Below are 24,837 nucleotides of genomic sequence, written 5' to 3' on the forward strand. Positions count from 1 at the left end.
AGGAGAGGGAACAGTTGCTGGAGTTGAAAGATAAGCATAGCAATAGAAAGGGGGAAAAGCATGATTACAGCCTGGAGAAGATGTTTTCCAGGTGTGTGCGCAAGAGATGATTGGATTAATCTAGGGAAGAATTCCTGCAATTTGGTAATTTTTTTTTCCTCTCTGCACTTTTCTGTTATGTTTATTTTCCCTAACTTGCCTTGCTTTCCTTCCCTGAAAACATTCAGTACTTAAATTCTCAAACTGAATTTTCAGAAAGACTCTGAATTTGCTGCCAAAATGCAACTGATAGTAGGAATAGACAATCCCATGAAAGACAAGGTAGGGAAAGTTTTCAGGAATTTTGCCAGTGCAGTTTCAGATTTTATTCTTCTTAATTAAAACAGTAGGAATTAGATAAGAGAACCTGTGTACTTCATTTTGGGTTTAGATAACTATGTTTGGATATCTAATGTGTAATGGTATAGTTGCTGAAGCGATAGTAGTGTTTTGTTTGGTAATCAGTGGATCACATTTTGGCTGTCCTTTGAGCTTTCTGGACATGTATGTTTTCTTACAGATCCTAAATATAAATGGAAGTTGATCTAATTTCTTCTGCATTGAAATATATTTGAAAAATAGTACCTTAATACATGTCTGCAAACAGTTTCATACTTTGGGTGGTAATATTGAGCGAAGACGTGAAAATGGAAGACTGAACAGGTCTTGGATAAGAAGATTGGATAAAAAACTTGCATGTCAAATGAAACACGAAAAAATATCTTTGTCCAAGGGACCTTTAGTTTATTAATTGTACAGTGATAAAGATTTCAATTTTTTTTTTCTAGATCAGTGACTGAAGACATTTCCAATATCATTATTGGGTATGCAGAAATAATTCCATACTTCTGCATAATGCCTACTTAATGCCTAAGTTTAATTTGTAAAATGTTAAAGGAAAAGCTCTAAACCTTCGGCTTGAAGCAAGAAGAAATAACTTTTTTTTGCAAATTTATGATCATAATGGATTGCTAAATCATTTGGCAGAAAGTTCAAGCTATCAGTTTTTATGTAGGTCACCAATAAAGACTTCCGTTCCATTAGTTCCTGGAACAAAGAATTCTTGGCAAAATATCTGATTTGATGGCTTTACAGAAGTTTTAATTTGATAATATGAAAAAATTGTTTGCCAGTGAACTGAAAACTAACTTAGCAAGAATAGTTTCTTCAGTTTGCATCACTAGAGAGGAAAGGAATTTCTTCTCTGAAGTGTCTGAAAACTGCATTTTATTTTGGATTTTTAAAAACTCCAAGTAATAAAAGAAAGATCTCCACATTCTCATTATTTTGGCCCCTTTGTTGCCTTTCCTTGGTATTTTATTGTTCATTGCACAATGTGGGGGTCAAGGAGGGAGCACAACAAACTTGAACCTGATCACCTTTTGTTAAAAGCTAGCTGGCATTTCAATTGTGCTCTCTGTAGGCATAGTCATGACTTGAAAATGTCTTCTGGGCTTTGGATTTTACTATCACTTAGGGATATTTTTTTTTCTCATTACAGTAATTTTGTTGGTGCCATCATTAAGAGCAGATGGTGCTTTTAGACCTGAAGATAACCCATTTCTAGAACTATGTCTAGAACTATAGAGATGGCATAACAAGTTGATTGATCATGAATTCTGAACATCTTACATTTCTTGGTGGAATGAATACAGGCTAAACTGTCTGTGAGCTACAAAATATATTTTTCCTTAATAAACAAAAAAAAACCTAAAACCAAAACCAAAGCAAACCAAAAAACCACCCAAAGCAACAACAACAACAACAACAACAACAACAACAAAACCACAAAAAAAAAAACAACAAAAAACCCCCAAAACAAAAAATGAACCTATTGATATGAAAGGATAAGTCTTCATAAATAAAAAATCCACATCTATAAGCCACATTTTTATGTTTTAAAACAGGAAGATACCACTGTCTGTTTGTTATTAAACAAGAAAAGAACATGATTGTGGTGATGATATTGACAAGTGGACTTCTGTAAGACAATTTCATTTGATCCTTAAGCAAATTTTATTGAGGTGCCAGATCACATTAAGAATATCAGCAGTTTAGATAATTTATGAGGTGGCATTCTGTTTTGTGGGGTTTTTTGTAATGTATGTGTAGGCACACATATACACTAGTTAGGTTTTTATCTACTTAATGAGCTCTAGAAGGAACCGAAATTAGTTGCTTTCTCCAGCAGTGTATAGTTTATGTTTAAAATGGTTGGTGAGGTAGAAGAAATACTTTGGTTTTTGTTTTCACTATTTGAGAACATTCCACTCTTCCTTTGGGACATTTTGTTTATCTGGCATATCGCTGGTGATTCTTAATTAGAGGAAAATTGATTCTTATAATTGGAGTGATATGGGAGTTATAACTTATTTTCTAAGTGTTTGGGACATGTGCTTTTCATTGGGGACATAAAGTCTAAGGAAGCTAAATGACAGCTACACACTTTTCACAGTATGTCAGGTTTTGTTGATGAGCATATGTATTTTGTTGATGGTAATGATGCGGTAACAACATTGTTATTTAAAAAGAAGAAAAAGCCAATAATCAGCTACAGAGTTTGGCCAATAACTGTTGTGGGTTTTTATTTTTATATTTGATTAAAACTTAGTATTCAGTGCATTCCTGAATTTCTGAGAGCCCTCAGTTCCCAGTATATGATGAATGAAGACTGGAGCCATCTGAAAACATTTTAGTAGCTTTGCCACCTAGTACCTCTCAGAGTAACTAGAAAAAAGTTGGGAGAGTTTAGTCCCTCTGATTAGACCATGCTGTTCTTAGAGGACATTGTCTTTCTTTTGTGAAGTCTTGTCTAGTTTATCTGCAAAATTTTTCAGAATTTTGTTTTGGAAATAATTGTCTCTATTTTTACAGTATTTCCTGTAAAGATAAAATATTTCCTGTAAAGATAAAATAACTAAGGGAAAAAAGGAGATGTAATCAGAATTCTGTTAAGATCTTTTTAATACAGCATCTATTATGAAAAACTGTGCATTTTATTTTTCTTGGGACAAGGCAAGAACTTTGCCCAAATAAAATTAAGAATATTAATGTCATTTAGCAAATTAGATTAAATGGTGTTTCCCAGACAAAATCATTTTAAATGCTGTATAAATCACCAGAAGAACACTAGGCTAAGATATGAAACATCAGAACTGTTTCAAGAAAACTACATTGTAAGCAGTAGTTTGAGTATTATGTAATAGTAGTTATATTTACTTATCTCTATTTATGATGCACTTAATTGCCCACTTAAAAGCCCAGGCACAAAGCTTCCTTCACCTGCTTTATGGTTGTGGCTGTTTCCAGCTCTTTGCATTAAAAGGTTAGCATGTTCACATACTATGGCATCCAGGGCTTCTATCAGTAAATACAATCCAGCTGCACTGCAAACTGTCCTGGTGTGAAGCAAACACTATTTTTTTGTTTCATTCCTAAAAATAATTCAGTATTCATCACTCCTACCAAAAATGTGAGATAAGTTTTCTTCCATGTTGTCATAAGCACCCACCTGCGAATAGTCAGGTAGTAAAAACTACAGTAAGAGGCCAGAAGGTTATAATGTGGAGCTTGAAGGTTCTCAATCCTTCCTTCAAGGCTGAAAAACATTAATTTCAAATCAAAATAGAGCTGAAATCGGAAAAGTATGAGTAGTGTAATATAGGTTTTATATGATGAATAAAAAGAGGTCATGATTTGGGCAGCACATCTTCCTGTAAGTATTCCTTAGTAGTTCAGTCCAGTAATATGCTCTTCCTTGGAGCTAAAAGGTTATTGCTTTATTACTGGAATTGAGTTTTTCCCATATTTATTTCAGAATGGAAGTTAATAGATCATTTTTGTTTCATTAAGAAGGATTTTTTTTCAATGTGGTGTTTGTGTGCCTCTGAATGCCTGATGTAGCAACAGACTTTTTGGCAGTTTTCTCCATTCTCTTCTAAGTGGACCCCTGTTGTCTCTCAGGCTTCTGCATGTAAGTTTTCTTTAGCTGCCTTTGTCACTGGTAGCAAGATAATGATTTTTTTTCTCCACATGAGTTCATCTACATTGCTTCTGTTGCCTCACCTTAATCCCACCACAGATGTCTGCCAACATGCTTTGTTGGTTGAACCTGTAGATGCTCATGGGATCAAGAACAAGGGGAGCTTAACTAATTTGTCAATTCAGTGAACTGACAGGAAGCTCCTCTGAGTCCGCCACCAGCCTTTTTGCAAAAGTACAGGAGAGTAAAGGAAAGCAAAATCTGTTTAAACTTTCACAGAATCTAGCAGGCATCTTTTCTCTCACTGATACAGTATCTTAATCTGAGGAAGACTCATTGACAAAAGAATGTGGGAAAATTCATCCCAACTTTTCCCCTGAAGACTGCTCCAGAGTCTTGTTGCCTGGATGTTTAAAAAGAACCCTTGTTTATTGCTTTTTGACTTTATTCAGGGATGGTTTTATGATCACTTTTCCTGTGTTGTTATACAATTGTCCCTTTTTTTTTAAAGCAGTTTTTAAAATGGCACCAAAAAACTGTGCTTATAACTTCCTTTCCAGGTGTTACTGTGCCCTTTAAACACTTCCTTTCCTTTCATGTAGCCTTCAGGCAGTTCCTTGCCAACTTTTAATTCTTCTATTAACACTCATCTTCACAAGTTTAACAAGTCCTCATGTGGAAAATTGCAATGTTTTAAATGAAGTCAAGATATGAGACAACTTCTATTTATTCATTTTCTATAATTCATTTCTATAATTCATCATTCTATTCATGATGTATCATGAGTATGCCCATGCTATTTATGCCATTTGCCAGTTACCTGAATGTCTTTTTGATTCTTTCCCAAATATGTTCCTTTAATTTATCTCCAATCATACCTATATTTTCTTATGCAGTGTGTTACTGCCCTTGTAGATGTGTGATCCCTGGCCTACAATTTCATGTCAGTTTCTGAAGATTTATGAAAGATTACATTGCACTCAAGTTGTTTTAACAGTGAAGTCTGAGTTTCGTTCCTAGCTTTGCTGCAATCATTTTTATATACACATTCTTATCTTTGACCACTTTATCCTTATATCTAAAATAATATTTTAACTGTAGAAAAAAAATTGAATTTTAATTTTAAAATTGAACAGAATTAAAGTATTGCTAGTAACTTTGAAGAGTCAAAATTTTCCTTTCAAAAGGGAAATTTGTACTCTATTAAGGGACCTAGACAGTCAGCTGGTCCATGGAACTCAAAATGGAAAACATGCCTGGACACCTGCAAAGGAAAATACACTAAAATTATTTACTGATGTGTGGACATGAGCCAATAAATAGAATCACAGAACACTGCTTTGGAAGGGACCTCAAGGATCATTTGGTCCAACCATTCATGGCAAAGGTGTGGTCGAGACAAGATGGCTCGGCAGCTTGCCCACCTAAATCTTAAAAGTGCCCAATGCTGGGGAATCCACCACATCTCCAATGACTGATTTTTCTTATGGTGAAAAGTCTGCCTCTTGTGTCCAATAAAAATCTTTCCATCATTAACTTGTACCTATTGCCCTGTCCTTTCCAGGGGATCCTTCTAAATAGGATTCTTGCATCTTCTGTGCAAGGCACTCTTTAAGTGCTGGAACACAGTGATGAGGTCTCACCTCAGCTCTCATTGCTCAAGGCTGTACAAACCAGTTCGCCCAGCCTTTCCTCACATGGCAGGCTTCCCAGTCCTTGGATCTTATTTGTGGCTTTTCTCCTGACTGTCTCTAGCCTGCCCACATCTTTTTAATATAGAAGGGACCAAATCTGAGCACTGTATTGGTGTGGCCTGGCAAGTCCCAAGTGGAGTGGGAAATCGACTTCATTTTCTGTGCTGGTAAGGCCCTGGTGATGCCACCCATCATCCTGTTGGCTTCTTTGCCACACCAGCAATGTTCACTCATTGAGCTTGTTGTTCACCAGGATCCTCAGCTCCACTTGTACAGGTCTGCTCCCCAGATGGATTGACCCCAGCCTGTGCTACACTCCTGGACTATACTTATCCTTGTTGATCCTAATAAGATTCGTGGATTTCAATGTGTTTTCTTGATACTTGAAAGCTAAGTTGCATTTCTTAAACTGTGTATCCTTCAGCCTGCAGCAATGATGCTTTGTTTTTAAAAATTCTTCCTGTCTAAACCTAAAAGTAATGGACAGATTTGGCTATAGGAGTAGCAGCCTTCCACTGCAGCTTGCAAGTCATAGGGCACATCAGTCACAGTAAACTGGCACTGGTCTGTGTTGTTAGTTCTGATCAGAATGGCACCTAAAGAGCTTGACAATGGATAATATTTTTATGGCCCTTCAGGCACAGGTGGCCTTTTTTTTTCCAGAAAGCTTTTTATCTTTTTAACATTGAGTATGGTACTGTAGAAACTGATGAGTTGTTAAAGGTGGTAAGAGCCCTTAAATTTTCCTGCATAATGTTCACTGTTACATTTGCTGGATGTTTTGCAGGGAAAACTACTTGGTGTTTCACAGTGCTTGCAAGGAAAATTGTATGTGGTAAAGCTGGGTAAATAGCACCTTCCCCTAATATGATTGTCTTTTAAAAAGCCCCATAGTTCTTAGATTACCATTACTTACTTTATCTGATGCTGTCCCCTCTTATTTGAACAATACACATACACACCCTGAATCTGAAAAGGTTTTAATTAAAAAAAATGTTGACATTTCATTTCACATGGCAGTCTGATCATGACAAAATGTGTGTCTAGGCTGACTTTGATCAGTACTTGCCTCTTATCCTGGAGGATATGTGGATTCCCATATCTTTTCACTTTATTATTTATAGTGTTTTATTCAGAAGTATACTTGGTTTGGTTTGGTTTGCTTATAAAATGGAGAACAAACACAAAGCAAAAGCTATGAAAACTTCTGCAACAAAAACTGTCTGTAGTTAATACTTAAATATTAGACTTTGTTAATTAACATTACACTCTATGCATTTTATTGGCTTGGCTTTGAGTAGTAGGATGAACAAATAAAATCTGAAAGGTGTAGAGTGGTGTCCAGTGTGGGCATACTGGACCGAGGCCAGCAAAGGGCTACTGGGATGATGAAGGGACTGGAGCATCTGGCATATAAGCAGAGACTGAGGATGCTGGGGTTGCTCAGCTTAGAGAATGGAAGTCTTGAGATTCTGATCAGTGAAGGTGTGGTGAAAATGGAGCCAGACTTCTCTTGGTGATGCCCCATGGCAGAACTAGAGACAGTGGACATGAATTGTATTACAGGATATTCCACGTAGACATAACCTTTTTGTCACTACGAGGATGGTCAGACACAGGAGCAGTTTGTTGAAGAGATTGTGGAATCTCCGGCCCAAGAGACATTTCCAGAGGTTTCTTCTAACCTCAGCCATTCTGTGATTCTGTCATTTCAAATGATAAAATAGAGGTAATTGGAGAAAATGTGTGTTATATTTATACCTAATTCCATATTAATTTAAATCTTCACTTTCCCTGATGAATTTCTTACCAAAATGTCAATCCCTTACCCTGATATGTTTGGGTGTGTTTAAATTAAAATCTTGTTGTTTTGTAACAAGTTTGTTGCAAGTAGAATCTCATAATAAGCAAATGGAGTGTGCCTCTTTAAGTACTTATATTTTAACCTTATGTGTAACTTAATTAATGAATTATGGTATACAGGAAATAAATAGTCCTTGTGTTGCAAGTAATCTCAGTTAGGTTTTAAAGTGACCTCAATTTCAGATGTGTTAATTTGGTCTCCGAAATTAAGTATCTATCTAAATAACAGACATCTGTTGTCCAGAAAAATCATTCATTTAGTTTGTTGCATTAAACAGGGATCTGTAATGATCATTATTCTTGTAAGAGAATATTACATAAAGTCTTAATTCACATGACTAAATTTCTAATACCCTTTAAAAGCCTGACATTATTTATGTGAACATTTAAATTTTTTTTTCTATATGTAAGCTAAGACAGATGAAAGACTCTGAGATGACACTGAAATACAGTTCAATAAGAAAGGTGTATTTTAGAACTCATAATGCAAACCAGCTGCAAAATAATTTTTTAGTTCCTACACACTTATTCATTCCTTCAGGTAAATGAATGGAAGAGCTTATATACAACATTGCACAACATCACAAGCATTTTGTTTTAGAATAAAACTTGAAAAGTGTGTGTAGATTTTGTCTTGTGCTAATGAAATCTACTGACTTAGGGGGCTTGTCAGTAGCAAACACTGCTGACACTGTTCTCTCTTTATATCTTGCTTATTGCTTTCCAGTGTAACTTTTGCACATAAAAACTGTATGTTCTAACTGTAAGTATCCAAAAATCTGTTGACCTGAGAAATACTTAGCTTACATTTCTAAACCTGAATTCAGTTTTATAATTCTCAAGTCTGTATTGAGAGGGATTCCCTGAGCAGTCTGAATATGTAATTTATGTTAAGAGCTCTGAACTCTTCACAGTTCACCTTATAGCATAGACTGTGAAAAGTACTTCAACATTTCATTTTTTTGCAGACAAGGTTTTTCTTCAGGTGCTAGTTTTGAGATCATTCATCTGACATGCTGTGCAGACCCGAGCAAAAGTGCTTTCAAGAAACAGGCTTCACTGTCTGTGCACAATGCAATTGGCTCTGACTCAATATTTGCCTAATACTATTGCTTGGCTCAGAGGGCAAGTGGAGCTTGTTTGCATGTTCAGTGCAGCCAGTTCCCTAGCTACAAGCTAACCTTCACCATCGGAACAGTGCAGTGTGCAGGTGTGAAAGTGGATGTTTACTTTGCTTTTCTTAAGCAAAATAGGACCTGAAGTGTCAGTTTCTTGCTGCTTAATAGAATGCCCAGTTTTGGATTTTGCAAAGGCTTGGATCCTCCAAATGCTCTGATATCAGAAACTCAGTTTTACCTGTCACTAGCTCAGCACATCAGTGTAATTGTTTATGCTTCATTGCTCCCAGAGGGTCATCTGTTCCCTGTCAAAGCCAGAGCTTGGCTTTTCTGCTGCTCTTCTCTTCTGGCATATGGCTCCAGCCACAGCTACTCTAACTCATCTGAAGCAGAACCAAAGGTGCTCTGAGACCCCAGCACAAGGCTGCTATTTTCCCTGCACAGTTTTCATTAAGCCACTATTAGGGGAAGAAGGTTAACTTTGATGTAAAAATGCAATTTGAAAGAACTTGAGGAAAATATAAGTAGAGTTAATACACAGTTTTTAGAAAATTTAGTGGGATGCACTGTCTGAAATATAATAAATAGTATTATGTACTGAAGCATAAATAAACAGTACAGTTTGTTAGGGAATGAGAAATTTAAATTGGCCAGAAACTGAAGTCAGTGGTGAAATGGCTGATGTGATTGTCTGAAGTGTAAGAAATAGGAAAATTTAACCAGTTTTAAAATAATAATTTGCATTTAAGTGCAAAGGCAAAACCTCTGGGATAAAATATGAGCATCATTAAAATCAGTTGGAGATTTTTTTTCCTTGATTTCAGAAGGGTTTTTTTTTTCACTACTTGTACTAGTCTGTGCTTATGTTTTAACTTATTTCACAGAGATGATTTCTGAACCTAGCTGGTATTATACACCCACAGCCAACAAAATAGCAGTGTTACAAAATAGGATTGCACTAACATGTGTTTCTGCATTACTTGGGAAAATTTTGCCACTTAGAAGATGTTATGGTGCTGTGGCATTTTTATGAGACTTTCCCACAGAGGAACTGGGTATCTGGTTAAACTGGTTAAACAGTAGTTAATCTGCTGAATTTTACACTGTTAACAAAATAGTCTTGAAAAACTGATGTAAGCAGGTGTAGTAATAATGACATGAGCCATTTAACAAACACTGAATACTCGTGTGAACAGAGAATAGTCATACAGCAAGTTTTGTTCAAAAAGCAAAATAGGTTTGGGGGGTTTGTAAAAAAAGTTTGCCTTTGGTTTGGAGCATAAACCAATTTTTTTAAATGAGCTATTGAATTTATTATGGAAATATAAAAAGCATTGTGAAACAGCTTTCCAATATTCATTAATACAGGGAAAATACCTGATGTTAAAACTGAGTGTCTCACGTGTGTATTTCTGTCATGTTGCAGAAGTGCTGTAGGCCTCTGAGCTTAGCATGTTAATGCTGTGCTGGAGCTAGGCATGAGCTCTGCAGAAATGCAACAAATGCAATCATTCCATGCTTCAGAATCTTATATTACTTGTTCTATTAGTTCTATTAAATACAGTATGAATGCTGCACTTTGTATAGGTAGGTATATATTACTATCTTGTATTAGTCATCAGTGTTTATTGAAGACCTCACCTTGTGAAGATTAGATTTGTGGACACTTTCTGTAAGAATGGCAAAAAATTGTGGTACTTGATTTTGTCGTGTAGAAGTAACAATGAAACCTTTCTGTACTCATGTTAAGTTCATTAGAGGACAAAATAAAACTGTGGAGATGAGCTGAGTGGAATTTGCAAGCGGAATTCTAGAATGAGTCTACTGACTCTCCTTGTTCTAAGTAATCAAATTAAATGTTAAATATCTTGACATGCTACTTAAATTGTCATTCTTTAAAAAAATGCAGATGCTGAAAACATAAAAATATTCATCCAGCTATGTAGATACTTACATTAAAAGCCCCCCAAAATGAGAAACACAGTTCTCTTGTGACAGAACATATTTTAAAGACATCAACATTTGTATGTTTATATGGCATTGTAAAGACTTTAAAGGTCTTCATTGTAAGCACTGCCAGATACTTTCAGTATTACAACTACATTTTTAGTTGATTTTAAGTGGAGAATGTGCTAATATAGACAGCTTGTTGGTAGAGAAAGCAGTTTCAGGAGATGACTTCATCATTGCTGTATATAGAAGGTGCTGAAATAATTGGAAAAGGGTTCACAGGAGGTCCATCATGTGTGAAATAAAGCATGGAAAACTGAGGAAATGTGAAATAAAGCATGGAAATAAAGCATGTGAAATAAAGCATGGAAACTGACGAAATGAAATATGAAAAAAATAATTTCCAGTCTGGTTTGATGTGAAGAAGTAGCAGTAATACAAACATATTTAGTGTGGGAGGAGTGCATCAGTGGACTGTGGTTTGTAGGAAAAGGCACTCAGAAGGAGGGAGGGAGAAAGCAATAGACTGGCAGCATAAAACAAACGTTTCATGAATATTGTCTGTTCATCTTAGCAAGGAACAATCTCGCCAAATTTCAGTTAACTTTCAGATTCCAGGGCAGTTGGTTTCCAGTTCTGTCACAACTTTTGCAGTAGCCAAAAAAATGCACATGAGAATCATCTCTCAGAACTCTTAAACACAGAGCAATTGTCTACTTGTGAGATGTCCTTCAGGATGCTTTAAGATACCTAATTGCTCCCTTTGGACCTGGCTGTTCAGTTTTCTGTAAGGGCCTTAAGCTGCCACTGAGAATCAGAAGTTGATTAGTATTTTTTCAATAAATATTTAATTGCCAATTTTATGTAGGCCATGGCTAAGACTACTAGCCCTCCTTAGTAATGGAAATTTTCACAGGTTGTATTGGTATCTGTTACATACTTTCTGCTGCTGATACTCTTTTTTCGTTATTATTGAACCACTGTTCAATGGGTAACTTTTTGCAGTATTGAACGAAGCCTGAAGTAATAGTTAAAATGTTATCTGAAAATCATATAAGGCACTTCAAAGGTTATAAATGGCTTATTTTTGGAAAGAAATGGAAGTACTTATCTGATTTCAGAAATGTTCATCATTTCCTCCTGGAGAAGAACTCTTCAGCTAGCCCTAGATTGTGGTTGTTACTAATCTACCCACGACCTTAAAGTTAGCTATAAGTTTAGGAAACTTATCTAGAATCCTTGTCTGAATGTTTACAAGTGATTGTGAATCTCTAGCTTAGGTATCAGAGATAAGAGGCTTATGAGAAAACAATGAAGAGCAATATGTAGTAGGTTTTTTAAGTATCTGAAACATAATGAAGAAGAGGAAGTGCTCATAGACATGGCAATTTTTTTTAATAGTAATTTTTAACACTTTCTATTCTGTCATTATTTGTCTATGTTCTTCCTGAACTCATCTAGAATTTCATCTTCAAACCTCTTTGAAAGCAATGTGGCTTCTCTTTTGTCTTAGGACAATCTAGGTTTTTGCCAAGGAACAATCCTGAGGTCAGACTAAATTTCTGTTGCAATTGTATTCCTTTCATATAACTGTTTACTAATTTGTGAGGTTTATCTCTTAATAACTCTTCACACACAAGTTTACTATAGAAATTGATACACAATAGAAAAGTCAAGCTGTTCTTGTAATTATTTCTTAATTAAAATCAATAAGGAAGTGGAAAATCTCTTGTTGTGAGGCTCCTTTGAGAGAACATTTCCAAAAGCTACAGTTTAACATTCATTTTGACTTAAAACCAGCTAATTTAATTGTTCATTGCTATGTGTATGCAGCACCACATGAAAACTTCGCATATGATAATATATTGATTTACCTTAATCTTCATTTTTCTTAATGTACCATGAAATTATGACATTAGCTTTTAGTTTTGTGTGTGTGTACCCTCGCATGACATATGATATTTTGATGTCAAAGCAACTTGTCTCATAAAACATGTTTGGTTTTAAGTGTCAAAGTGGCACTTCCTTTTGTTCAGTATAATGACTTTCTAGCCCTAACAAATTAACATATCACAAAGCTTATTCCCCATTGCCTCGTTCATAAAAGAGTATCCATTTAGGGAAAGTACAGGCATATGTGGATCACCCCTGTGGTGTTTTATCTTTATCTTATCATCAAAGCTTTCAACTTGGCATGAGAGTGGCTTTTCAAGCTCATAGTTTCTTTGTAATTTTATTAAAATTACCAAGAGTTTTATATTCAGACAATAGAAAGCTTGTGTCTCATTATTCTTTACCATAGAGCTTATCTGCTCCCCTTTCATGTAGAGAAAATAATCCTTATTTTGGATACATTTTCCCCTTTTTCAGTTTGGACTTCTTTTTTTTAAATGTAGAAGTATACAGCTTTGTTGTTGTCCAAGGACTGTTGAAACCCCACAGACGATAGGAAACTTTTTCTTTTTATGAAAACAGAACCATGCTGTCTCCCTTCATAAAAAACCCAATAGAATGGCATTTGAGTGCTGTTTTTTAGGGATGGGACTTAAGAAAAGATGAAAGAGCCACAGAGAGGGACAAGAACTGTTAGGCTTAATCCTGGTGCTGAGAGCTGTTCACTGTCCTTCCTCTCAATAACTTTTCCTCTTTCCTGTCAACTCTTGACTTCAGTTTTGTACTGAGAGAAAGTTTGTTGTATCTCTGAGCCAGTATGAGGCTTGATCTATTAATGATACCTTTTGAATCACTTTCAATATATTATTAAACTTAATGAGATCTTTTTTTAGAGAAAGCCAGTCTGTAGCGGATGGAACTTTTCCCTTTTGATTTTTTTTTGGTGCTGAGTTCTTCTCACATCCACACGAAGACATAAGGAAATACGAATTCTGTAAGAAACGCAGTCAGATGGCACCTGAAACATTAGGGCTCTCTAATTAACTAGGCACAAAATCGCTTTCCTCCAAATCATTTTAGGGAAGGTGGGGAGGGGAAAATCCCCCACAGAAACCCCTAACCCACAGCTGCTTGATCTGTGGAAGTGGCAGGGCCAGGTTTGCTGCAGGGCTGGTTTCTGTTACCGCGCCTGCCGCAGTGCGAGTGCAGCAGCTCTGCTGGCTGAGCAGAGTTTGTGCTGTGCTGGTGCTGGGCTGGTGCTCACTGGTGCGTGCCAGTGCCGCCCTGCTCCCGCTGCAGCCTCCCAGGGAACAAGGGCAGGAGGCACAAAGAGCAGTCATTCAGATCTGTCTCCACTGCTGGCCATGAACTCTTCTGTCTCTCTGTCAAAACTGGAAATTACTGAGGAGGCTTAACACTTGTTGGTTCACACACTACTAAATGCACAGTGATGTGGTAGCCCTGGTTTCCTTGGAAAGCTAGGCTTTAAAATCTTCCACTTTCTGAAATAAATTTTCAGCCCAAAGCTTGCCTTGTTTTCTTCTCACCCACTCCTGTGTATGTCTACCCAGGGTGCTGGAGTTCACAGCCCAGGGTTGGTGGTCATAGTCCATTTGCCTGGGTAACCGTGCTGGGTCCAGCAGAGAATATTAAAATGCTGGCTTGACTATCCTAATTGGGATAAAACTAGCTCCAGTATCAGGATCCTGTGCTACTCTTCATCATTCACCTCTGTTAAGCAACATAAACCAACTCCTTGACTTACTGGTATTTTGCTTTACTCTGTCAGTACGCATTGGGGTAGCGGATCCACCCTCAGCCAAGTCCTCCTTCTGAAATGGGCAGGTTTGGGAATTGCTGTCCTTTGAGATAACCTGCAGGTTTTTGCCTTTTGCAGAATAGAATTCTGTGCTAACCACTGCCATTTTAGAAGTTTCTTAAACCCTCTTCCCTAAAAAAAAAAAAAAAATTAAATTGGTTCTGATACAGAAATCACTTCCATAAATGTATGTTTTCTGCTGGGTACTGTCAGAATTCCTTGCCCTAGTATCTAAAAGTAAGAAAAGTTGCAAATGCAGTGGTTATCTAGTTTCAGGACTTCTTTTAATGTCAAAAATCATTTAGAGCTTATCCCAGAATACTTCTGAAGATAAACACTAGTTTAAGGAATCATGTAACAGTGAGGTTTTCTACATTTCAATTTGTCTTCAGGGTTTTCTTTTCCTAAGGCAAGTCAGTACTCTGCTGTTTGTAGCTGCTGTTTGACATTATTTCTAATTGCCAAAGTCTTCAGGCTGAACAAGCTTGTGGAAGTTGCCTTGTAGCTATGTATTTGAAATTTTCAAAATAAGTGTATCTGTCTAAGTTTCTAATTAGTCTCTGTTAAAATATTGATGATAGTGACAATGATCTCTCCAGTCCACTTATTTTCATGTAAAAATATTGAGAAAATTTGCTATGATTTGTGATTTTGTGCTTGTCTGTTTTTCAGATATAGTAGGTGGTTTTAGGATTTGCACAAGGAGCTGGTGGAAGATTTTCATCAAATTCAAATTATGCTGTGACAGATTGTGCTATTTTTTTATTATAAGACAAATAGTAAAGAATTATATGCAATCAAAACTGATAGTGAAATAAATAGGTTTAGGCCTATTGAGCAATATTTACATACACTTTCAATCTGATAGTCTGGTTTTTAAGTCTTGTTATAAGAAAAACATTTTTTTCCCTTTAACTGATCAATTTCAGTGTTTTAACTATAGATTTCAATTTGATTTAAAAGAAGCCTTGAACCTGTAGGCTTAGTCTTCTAAGACATTTGTTTTGATGTTTTAATACTATTTTTGAAGTTTTCCTTGCTGTTATTCTTATCTTTTACTAGTGTAAATACTAGTTAGAGTAAAATTGTATAGTCATCTGTGGATACAGAAATGCATAAAAATAGAGCATAATCCCAATATGCTGAGGAGAGATGGTATTTAAAAGAGTAATCGGCCATGTCTTTGTTGTACCTGTACTTCTGGACTAAAAATGTGTCCCATACTGAAGACCAGATTTCCATCACTTTTAGTTGGACTGTAATGGGGAAAGTAAACAAAAGTTGAATGTTGAGTAAGAATTTGTTACAACTTCATTATCTTTGTGCAATGTCTTTCCCAATGAAAACTTTTCCATCAGCTTCCTTACTCAGCCTTCTTCTATCGTATAAGTAAAATTCTAAGTGTGTTGGGGGAATTCCTGCAACTTTGCTGCTTTTTTTAATCTGGCTATTTCTAAATTTAATTAATTATTTTCTTCTAATTGCCAACTGGTAGTAAAATCTAAAACTTTAAAGCTAACTAACAGATGTTCAAGACCTCTCTGATACGAAGGAGTACTTCATTCATCCTCTTGGAGCTGGTGTTTGATCCCACTGGAAGCTGCCTGAGAGCCAGGAGCTCCTGGTTCCTTAGAATATTTGATTGTTCTGCCTTATCTGATTCCTGTGCTCAGTGAGATTGCCATGTGAGAGTCCTCCAGCCTCCAGGAATAGCCATCAGAAAAGCATTGTCCATACATGTAGGTTGTCAACAGCTTGTCTCAAGAGAACTTGAAGTGTCTGGTTACTGTTCTGTTTGTTGTGAGACCACTGCAGTTAAGCTGAGCTTGCTTTGACTCTGTCAAGTCTCCTAGGTGGTTTGTAGGGTTGGAAGATTATTTCTGTATAGATGGACTGTATATAATAGGTGTTTTATTCAAAAAAGCCAGGCTTTAAAAAAAAGAAAAGCAGATCTGTTAGCTGAATTCCTTTCTTACACACTTAATACCTGTTATTAACAAGAATGGTAAGAAATGCTATATCTGGCTTGTCTCCTTTTAATCAACCTGTAAGAAACACGAGAAGACAAAACATCTGAGACTTGGTTTTAAACCAAGTGTTCTTCTATAGTCTGTAGTGGTTAGAGGGGATGATAGTCTCTTCAGCACAGCAGTAATTAGCAATCAGTGTATATATGATATCCATAAAGTTTGTGTTGATTTTTTTATGTTTAAAAAACCATCTATCTTCAATGTCCTTGTTTTTGTTACTGAATCTTTTCAAACAATATACAAGGTACTATATCCAGGAAGCTTTTCCAATAAGCCCAAGAAAAATGTTCTATTTACCCTATAATTTTTTTTTAATGAAGCAATCATTTCAGTTGCTTCAGAGCTGCTAGGACAGAAGAAACTTGAGATCTTGCTGTGGTGATTATTCTTCCACAGCTGTTTGAAAACTGTGCTTTGTAAAGCAATATCATCTGCAAAAAAAGCCACAAAATGCAGGGGTAGCAGTTAATTGTGTAGGTTGGACTCTGTAACCAAAACCTGCTGTTGGGCTATGAAAGTACAGAGGACAACCACTGGTTGGCTGAATTTGGGTTTCTATTTCATTTATTGCTGTAGAACAGTACTAAGACTCAAGTGAGGTACAAGGACTGTTCGTAGTCTATTTTTGTGCGCACTTGTAAAACAAAACATTTTCTGAGATTTATAGGGCTCTTTCCCACCTCAGGGAAGGTGTAGAAGTCAAGAAAATGCCCTTGTGATGGCAGATAGTTTATGATGTCAAAGTATTACTCACAGTTCCGTGCCTCATATTTGAGGACCTCCAAAGCTCCTTGTAAATTATACTTTATAGAATTGAAAAGAGAATAGTACCTATTTAACATTCAGAGTAAAATCTTGTTCTGGTCTTGAACATAAAGATGTACTTTTTTATGTCTGAGCCTTACTTGAAAAAAATTGCTATGTCATGTGTCTCATTGGGGTTCAACTTCTTTCTGGTAACTCTAGCAGATAGACTGCTGTCTATATGTAAGACTCTTGTCTGCCTCCTTGCCTTTTCCATAAAGCTAGGATATATTCAGGAGAAATCATTTGCATGGGGACCTTGCCTCACCTTTCTAATGCAATATGACACATCTTGTCCTTTTGTTCCTACATTGGTTACTCAATATGCTTTCCTCCAGATATTAAGCACATAAAATGAAATGTAACAATCACTCAAAAAATATCAGTGACATATATCTCACTCATCTATGTTTTCATGGTTACAGAGCAGTAGCTGAAGTCATGTGGGACCTTTGTTAGTGAAGGCATTCAGGGTTGCCTTTTGGGCATAATCTATTACTGACTTCAAGGAGTGTAATAATTTGGCTGGGAATCAAGAAACTGCTGATTGACACACAGCCTCTCCATCTGTTGGCCACTGTCTAGTTTATCTCATTATAACTTAATAGAAAGTCAACTATGAATATTTACCAGATTCCTTTGCCTTCTCTCAGGGTCTTTGGTGTTGATTATTCAGGCCAGAATATATATAAACATATCAAATCTGAAGTGTTAGTGCCTACCCTGGTGGTTTGGGTTTACATGGCCAAGCCTTGCTAGTGGAAGCTGCTTCAAGGGTGGCTTCAGTGAGAAGATGCTAGAAGCTTCTCCCATGTCTGGCAGAGCCAAAGATGGATGTGCTGTGGATCGAGGCTGGGCCAGATAGAAATGGTGGTTATGTCTCTGTCATAACATATCTAAGAAGATGAAAATTTATCATGCAGTTGACTCCTGGCAGGGACCTGCAGACCCATGGAGAGAGAAGCCCATGCTGGAGCAGGTTTCCTGGTAGGACTTGTGACCCCATGGGGAACCATGCTGGAGCAGCCTGTCCTTGAAAGACTGCACATGGCAGCAGTTTGAGGGGATCTGTTGCCTGTGGGATGAACTCACCGACTCTTGGAGAGCTGTCTCCCTTTGCAGGGACCCCACAGTGCAGCAGGAAAAGGACTTCTCTCCCTGAGCAGTGGGAGAAACTGCCAGTGATGAACTGACCATAACCCCCATTCCTTGTCTCCCTACACCACTGGGAGAGGAAGTAGAGCTGGGAAGGGGAGAGGGGTGGAGAGAAGGTATTTTTATGGGCTTATTTTACTTCTCATTATCCTGCACTGATTTTGATAGTAATAAGCTTCCTGCATGGATGTGTTTTCATAAGCATCAAAAAACGATAAGGTAAAGAATTGTACTTTAAAACAGCAGCATTCTGTGATAGTTATTAATACCTTAATTAGAAAGCAATGGATTACTCCTACAGTATGAACAAATATGAATATTAATAATATTTTGGTCTTGCAAGTTCTCAAGTTTAGTTATTTCTGGTCTTTGCAAACTTTTTCTAGCATTGTCAGTATTGCTACCATCAGTGGTAGATGGTGAGAGAGCTTGCTGTGTAGCTTTGTCTCACAGTACTTCTGCTTGGTTTAGCTCTCAATCATTATTTTCCACCCATGAGCTCTGGCAGGCTTCTGGTGAGCGTGGGAGACATCTTGTCAATAAGAACGGGTCATTGCTTCTGATCTTCTATATTCTTTTGCTTTTCCCCTCATTCTTGAGCAATGAGCTTACTCTGTCTTAGCTGTTTAAAATGTCCTGAAAGCCTCCTTTATATTCAGGAACATCAAGGTTAATTAGGTGACCAAGCCAGCTCTCAAACTGCTGGTAGCAAATGAATATCTGTCCACCCATCAAGATGGCAAAATGGAGTGACTTTCACCACACAGGTGTTGCAGAGTCTGGCATGTAGTATTGTATGGGTTTTGCTCTCTCTGACTGGTAGGTTGGCTGGAAAGGGGGATGTCCAATTTCACCTTGGTGCTCTTCCATTGAGCCCCTGTCTCACGGGGGCTGGAGTTTTTGTTTCATGATGTCTGACCATGAAGCAGAATGTATTGTGTAACATTGCTGCTTCTTTTTGAGGTTCTGCTGTTCTTACTGGGTGAAGAGTATGATATGGATGGTTTTTGTTTCAGAATAGATTGGGAAACCAGGAGGGGGAAAACATTGTCCGTTCAAAAAAGAAGGATGTTATCTTTCCCCAGCAAATACCATCTTTTGTGACTGATGCTTTTCTAGATTGTTCTTAACAACTTCAAGTGAGAGAGATGTTTTGGAGTCCTGTGCAGAGATAGAGATCTACATTGGATGTTTTAGAGCTAGTGTGTTATTTGTCTTCTAATGGTGATGGTGGTGGTGTGAGTTTGAGTTTGGGCATTTTGGGGGAGTAACATGCTAAGTCAGAATGTGTTTACATTGTGTCTGCTGCCTTGATGAGAAATTAGTGTTTGAGCCCAGATCTGGTTGCATTGAAAGATTTAATTTCCCTGTGTTGCTGGTATTTCACATTCAAGAAATCATTAGCTAAGTCAAGACAAGTTTGTGTTCAGTTCTTTATACAATTAAGCTATTTCAAATACATTTGTTTTTTTGCTGCTTCAGTGATTATTTTTCTCTCCCTCTCTTAATACCTCCTCAAATTTACCAGTGCTAAATTGCCGCTTTCTTTTGAAATGTAAAAACAAGGTCATCTTATAGCTTCAGATAATATTAATTAAAATGGGTCTGTAACGTGACAGTAAAGACCTATGCAAAATAGAAGAATTAATGATCAGTGCTAGTGAAGGCTGGATAAAGGGAAATCCATCATAGCTTGAGATCCCTGACAGCAGAATTGATGTTTGACCAGCAGTTCCCTGTTCTATATTTTTGTAGTATGTTAATTTTGAAAATCTTCTATTTGTCCACATTTATTGAATTCTTTTATTTTCTGGAGACTGCTTCTCCAGCTTGCCATCACTGGTTAGTCTAATGAAAGAAATACAAGCCTTTATACCATTCAGCTGTTAGTTCATGGTCTCTGCAAACTGCACCATCACTGTACTGATTTGCAGAAACCTTATGTTTTCCTAGAAACTCCTGAGGGGCTGGAGTAACACGTTTTCCTTTTTACCCCTTCCTTATTTTTAAATGACAGCTTGTATTATGAAGTACAGATTGACCTGAAAAAAAGGGATCATTGATTTGATGCCTTTGGCACTGTTCAGAGTTTTGCAAATATGTGAAGAGGTAACATAAAGTTTTCTCAAGGTGTTCCCCAAGGACAGTAGTCATAGAGAGCCACAGAAAAATTCTTTGTTAAGGAGTTGGCAAATTAAATACAGGACAGTAAGAGACCTCTCTCTCTTTTTATAGTTAGAACAGAAATGCTTGAATCCTACTGTGCCAAAGTCTTACTCTTTCTTAGAACATCACATCAAAGTACATTATACATTTTATTCTTACCAGATTCCTGAAGTTATATGGATAATATTGGTGGCAAATTCAAAAAGCACTAAGGAGAAGCTGCTCTGTATTCCTTTTTGGAAATAGAAAAATATGGAGAAAAAATTGTTTTGAGCAGTATTAAAAATCAAAAATGCGTTTTGAGTAACTTACTGCTTACTGTAATGCTTTGATTTTTGACAAAATAATTACAGATTAGATAGAGATGAAAGTACTTTTAATGTTTTGGGGTTTTTTTCCATTAAAACACAGTATTATGTGGAAAATGGAACTTTAAATAGGGAACTGTGTTTGTCTAACCTGCTACAAGAGAATCAATTGAATAAGAGTATCATTGGGCCAAAATACCACTTACTGGTACAGAATTCTCTTCTGGTGTACATCACTTACCTTATGTGTTCAAATTACACACAGGATTATATGTACAGGTACTGAAGTCAGTAGTAGTGTCATCTTAAGTGTTTCTTCATATTCCTGCAGCCTGTGAAAATATAGTAGGCTACACCTCCTGTTGACTATAAAGGGAATAACTTCCTACATACCTGACTTTCATGCAAAAGCATTGGTTCTCTTGATTCATCTGCATAGATTATGGAGAAGTAAATTTACAGCATATGTAAATAACCATTAAGACAGATAAAGTTTAGTCTTGAGAAGAGTTAAATTTTATATCAGAATCCCCAAGAGAAAGTGAGTTTTTCTTAATAGACAAAATTCACAGATTTTTAAATATTTCCAACTGAAAACTTTCTGTAATTCTCTCTTTTTGTAATAGAGAACCTGGTATTAGAAATTATACCCTTTGGATTAAATTATTGGGAAGTGAAATTCATTAATTTGTTAGATATTGTCAACAGATATGATGTTGCCAAGGATAGAAATATTGCAGTCCTATTTAAAAATTTATGTACATTAGGATATGACTTATGGCTTTATTTTCTTTGTAGTTATTTGAGCTGCTGGGCCCTGAAGGTTTTGAACTCATAGAGAAACTCCTACAGAACAGATCTCTGATTCTGGAAAGATCTTTGACTTGTCCAAATGATAACAGGTTCCAGGCTCTCCAAGGTAAGTGACTACAAAATTTTTGTTCCAAATCAGATAAAAAGTAGATTTCTAACTGTTCTGTTTTATTTTCAACAGTAGTACTGTCCATGTGTAATTTAAAAACAAACAAAAAAATCCCAGGAGACAATGGAGGAATGTATTTCTGGGCTTAAGCAAAGAAAGTCTGATTATACAGAAGAAACAAATATAGATTGCATATAGATTGCATATAGATTTATTTAGTTTTCAACTGCCTGTGGGCATGTGCAAATATTGAATGTATTAACAGTTGCACTTTTCCTGTTTTAATGGATTACTCTGGAAATAATCTGATCTTCTATTATTCCTCATTTGCTTTCCTGCTTCCTCTCTACTTTGTACTATCATCTAATGTAGGCCTTGGGGAAGAAAAGCACAGTTACAACTACTTCTGAAAATAATAGAGTCAAACTTAAGCATGAATAAGTGAGAGGGTGAAAAAAAGGAATTCAGGTTTTGTACTGTCATTTTTGCTTTTATAAGTTAATATATCTGCACCAAGTAATTATTTTAAAACAAGTTTTACAGATTGTTGGTTTAAAACAAGTCTTACAAGTTTCTTCTCTGACAAAAATAAATCTGATAGCATATGGGTTGTGACTTGGGCTAAATCTTACATGGACATAGCACTATGCAGCCCACTGCGTGTTCGCAGTGTATGGAGTTGGAAAAATGTGAATTGAGCCAGTAATGGTGGACTTATGTATCTCCCTCCACAATAATTTGAAAATGCAACTGACCCCTTTTTAATGTTTGTCTTTAATGAAACATTACATAAGCAAGTGTACAGAAGTTCATCTCTTGCTGTGCTAATTGTTAGTCTAAACTCATCAGAACAACTGTTAGTTTTACCTTTCATGATTTCAAAGATGAATGTCTTCTGTATGACAAGGCTTTCTAACCTGATAGCTTTCCTTTCCTAGGTCATCAAATAAACAATTAAAATACATTCAGTATAAATTGAATTAATACATTTTTCTCCTGTGTACAGAGTTTAGTTACAGGAGTATTTTCTTCTCACTTAGCAGAATTAGTATTTTGGAAGCTTTTATGAAATTACTCCTCATTATGCCATCAGGAAAATCTATCACAGTAATTTCTGCTAGAATGTGGAGGAAGAATATTTTCAATGTTATGTTTTTCAGACAATAGAAAAGCATTAACTGATTTAATGCTTTTTTTCACTGATGAGAGAATCCTTTCTTTAACTGTGGTAAAAAAGTCAGTGATATTAAGGGTATTTTCTCTGAGACTGAAGATGCTCTTGGCGCTGAGTTTAGTATTTTAATTTTAATAAGGTTTTATTCTTTTTAAGTTGATCAAAATGGTATTTCTAATGGGGAACTCTTATCTTTCCAAAATTTCACTTGGGGAAGGGACTAATTTCTGTCTGCAGAAATTTAATCAATTTTGAGCCACTTGTGCTTTTAAAAAATTAGCACAAGTCAAGAAACTGTACATGTACTGCTTTTTTGTATCATGCTGTGTTATTTGACTATTTCTTATGTAATTTCCGTTCATGACAGTAAAGGTGATTGTTGTGTTTATCAGACAAATCAAGTAACATTTCTTTGCCCTGGTGTCTTCAGTCTGAATTAAATTTGGTCAGGAAATTGTTGTCCCCTTTTAATACAAGAGAGAGAGAGAGAGAGAGAGAGTTAAAAGCTGCAGACGTGATGGTATTAATGTGGACGTTATGACAGTTTATTCGAATTTTTTCAATGCTCTTCAACGAGTTATTGTTGCCTTATCCAGTATGCATGCTGTGAGATGTAGGAGTTTCACTGTTGCTGTAGGTGAAAACTAAGCAGCGCAAATTGTTCAAAATGTCAGTCAAGTGGGTTTATTTGATGAAAAAAGGTTTTCAAGTTTTTCACTTCAGAGTTTGGCTGCAGAAGTTCATATGAAACCTAACTGAGTTAAGTATTTAATATACAGTCAAGCCTATATGAACTAATAATCTGTTTGCAAGATTTTGAAAAATGACATTTAAAGCCACCAATATTGTTAAAATGAAAACAAAATAAATCTCTCCCAGCCTGTTGTATATAAAAGACTTGGTTGTGTCTTCAGTTTTAGCCAGTACTGATCTCAGAAAGGTGAATGTAACTGAGCATTTTTGGTCCCCTGCTCCCCTGGATTTATTGTTTACTGTAATTGTTCTGTGGTTCTGACTCTTCTTGATAATCCTGCTGCTTATTGACGTAAAAGAAAGGAGTCCTTGTGATTGTATAGAGTAGGATAGATTTCCTCACTTGTTCAGGGAAATTGCATTGTGAGTATGCTTTCAATACAGTCATGTAATCTAGTATATATACACTAATTGTTATGTGAAGAGGCTGTTTAAAAAAAATCGCCCTGTTTAATCTGTTGTCACCCATCCTGCTTATCGGTGCATGTATGTAAGAGCAGTGATAAGAGGCAAAGTGGCACTTCCACTGTAGATGGAGTTGTTACAAATACAGAAAACGAAAAATGTCCTTCCTTTTGCTGCTAGTCCATCCCCTTGGTTTGGGGTTGAGTGTATTTTAGATGTCCTGCCTTTGGGACATGACCTGGTGGTACTTCTAGATGTCTTGAGCCCAACTGCTGCATAGTCTACATAAAGCTCAACTATTTTAAAACACACAATACACTTACATATGCACACACAAACCCCCCAAAACAGGCATGAAACCAGATATCAAACCCTCAAACCTTTAGAATGAAACTGGGGGGGAACAAATGGAATCCAGTACTTATGGATATGCATGTCTGTTATCATATTGCAGAACAGTGCAAGAAGTTTATAGGAGAAAATGCTAAACCAAATTATGGTTGTCAAGTCACAATTCAGTCTGAACAAGAAAAGTTGTTAATGAAGCAATATCGTCGGGAAGAAAAACGAAATGCCAGAAAAGAAAAACAAGCTGTGGAAGATGGAGAAGGTTCTGGAGAAGGACAAATGTGCTTTGATCCCAAAGAGCTGCGGATGCAAAGGTAATAAATCCCAAAAGTTGAGAAATGCTTCTGTTGTAATTGCTACTTCAACATATCATAACAGTTTATTTTCTTTTAGCTTGCTTTGGTGATTAGGTGA

The 24,837-nt window shown here is 36.4% G+C and overlaps 1 protein-coding gene across 1 annotated transcript in view; it reads left to right on the top strand.

Moving 5' to 3' along the window:
• ASCC3 (activating signal cointegrator 1 complex subunit 3) overlaps positions 1-24,837 on the top strand; it is a 236,942-nt gene that overhangs the window by 4,913 nt on the left and 207,192 nt on the right. The window contains 2 exon segments of the mRNA XM_031064101.1: positions 21,620-21,740; positions 24,530-24,737. Coding sequence (XP_030919961.1) covers positions 21,620-21,740; positions 24,530-24,737 — 329 coding nt within the window.

The sequence above is a fragment of the Geospiza fortis genome, unplaced genomic scaffold, assembly GCF_000277835.1.
Source record: "Geospiza fortis unplaced genomic scaffold, GeoFor_1.0 scaffold1628, whole genome shotgun sequence".
In the NCBI taxonomy this organism is placed as follows: Eukaryota; Metazoa; Chordata; class Aves; order Passeriformes; family Thraupidae; genus Geospiza; species Geospiza fortis.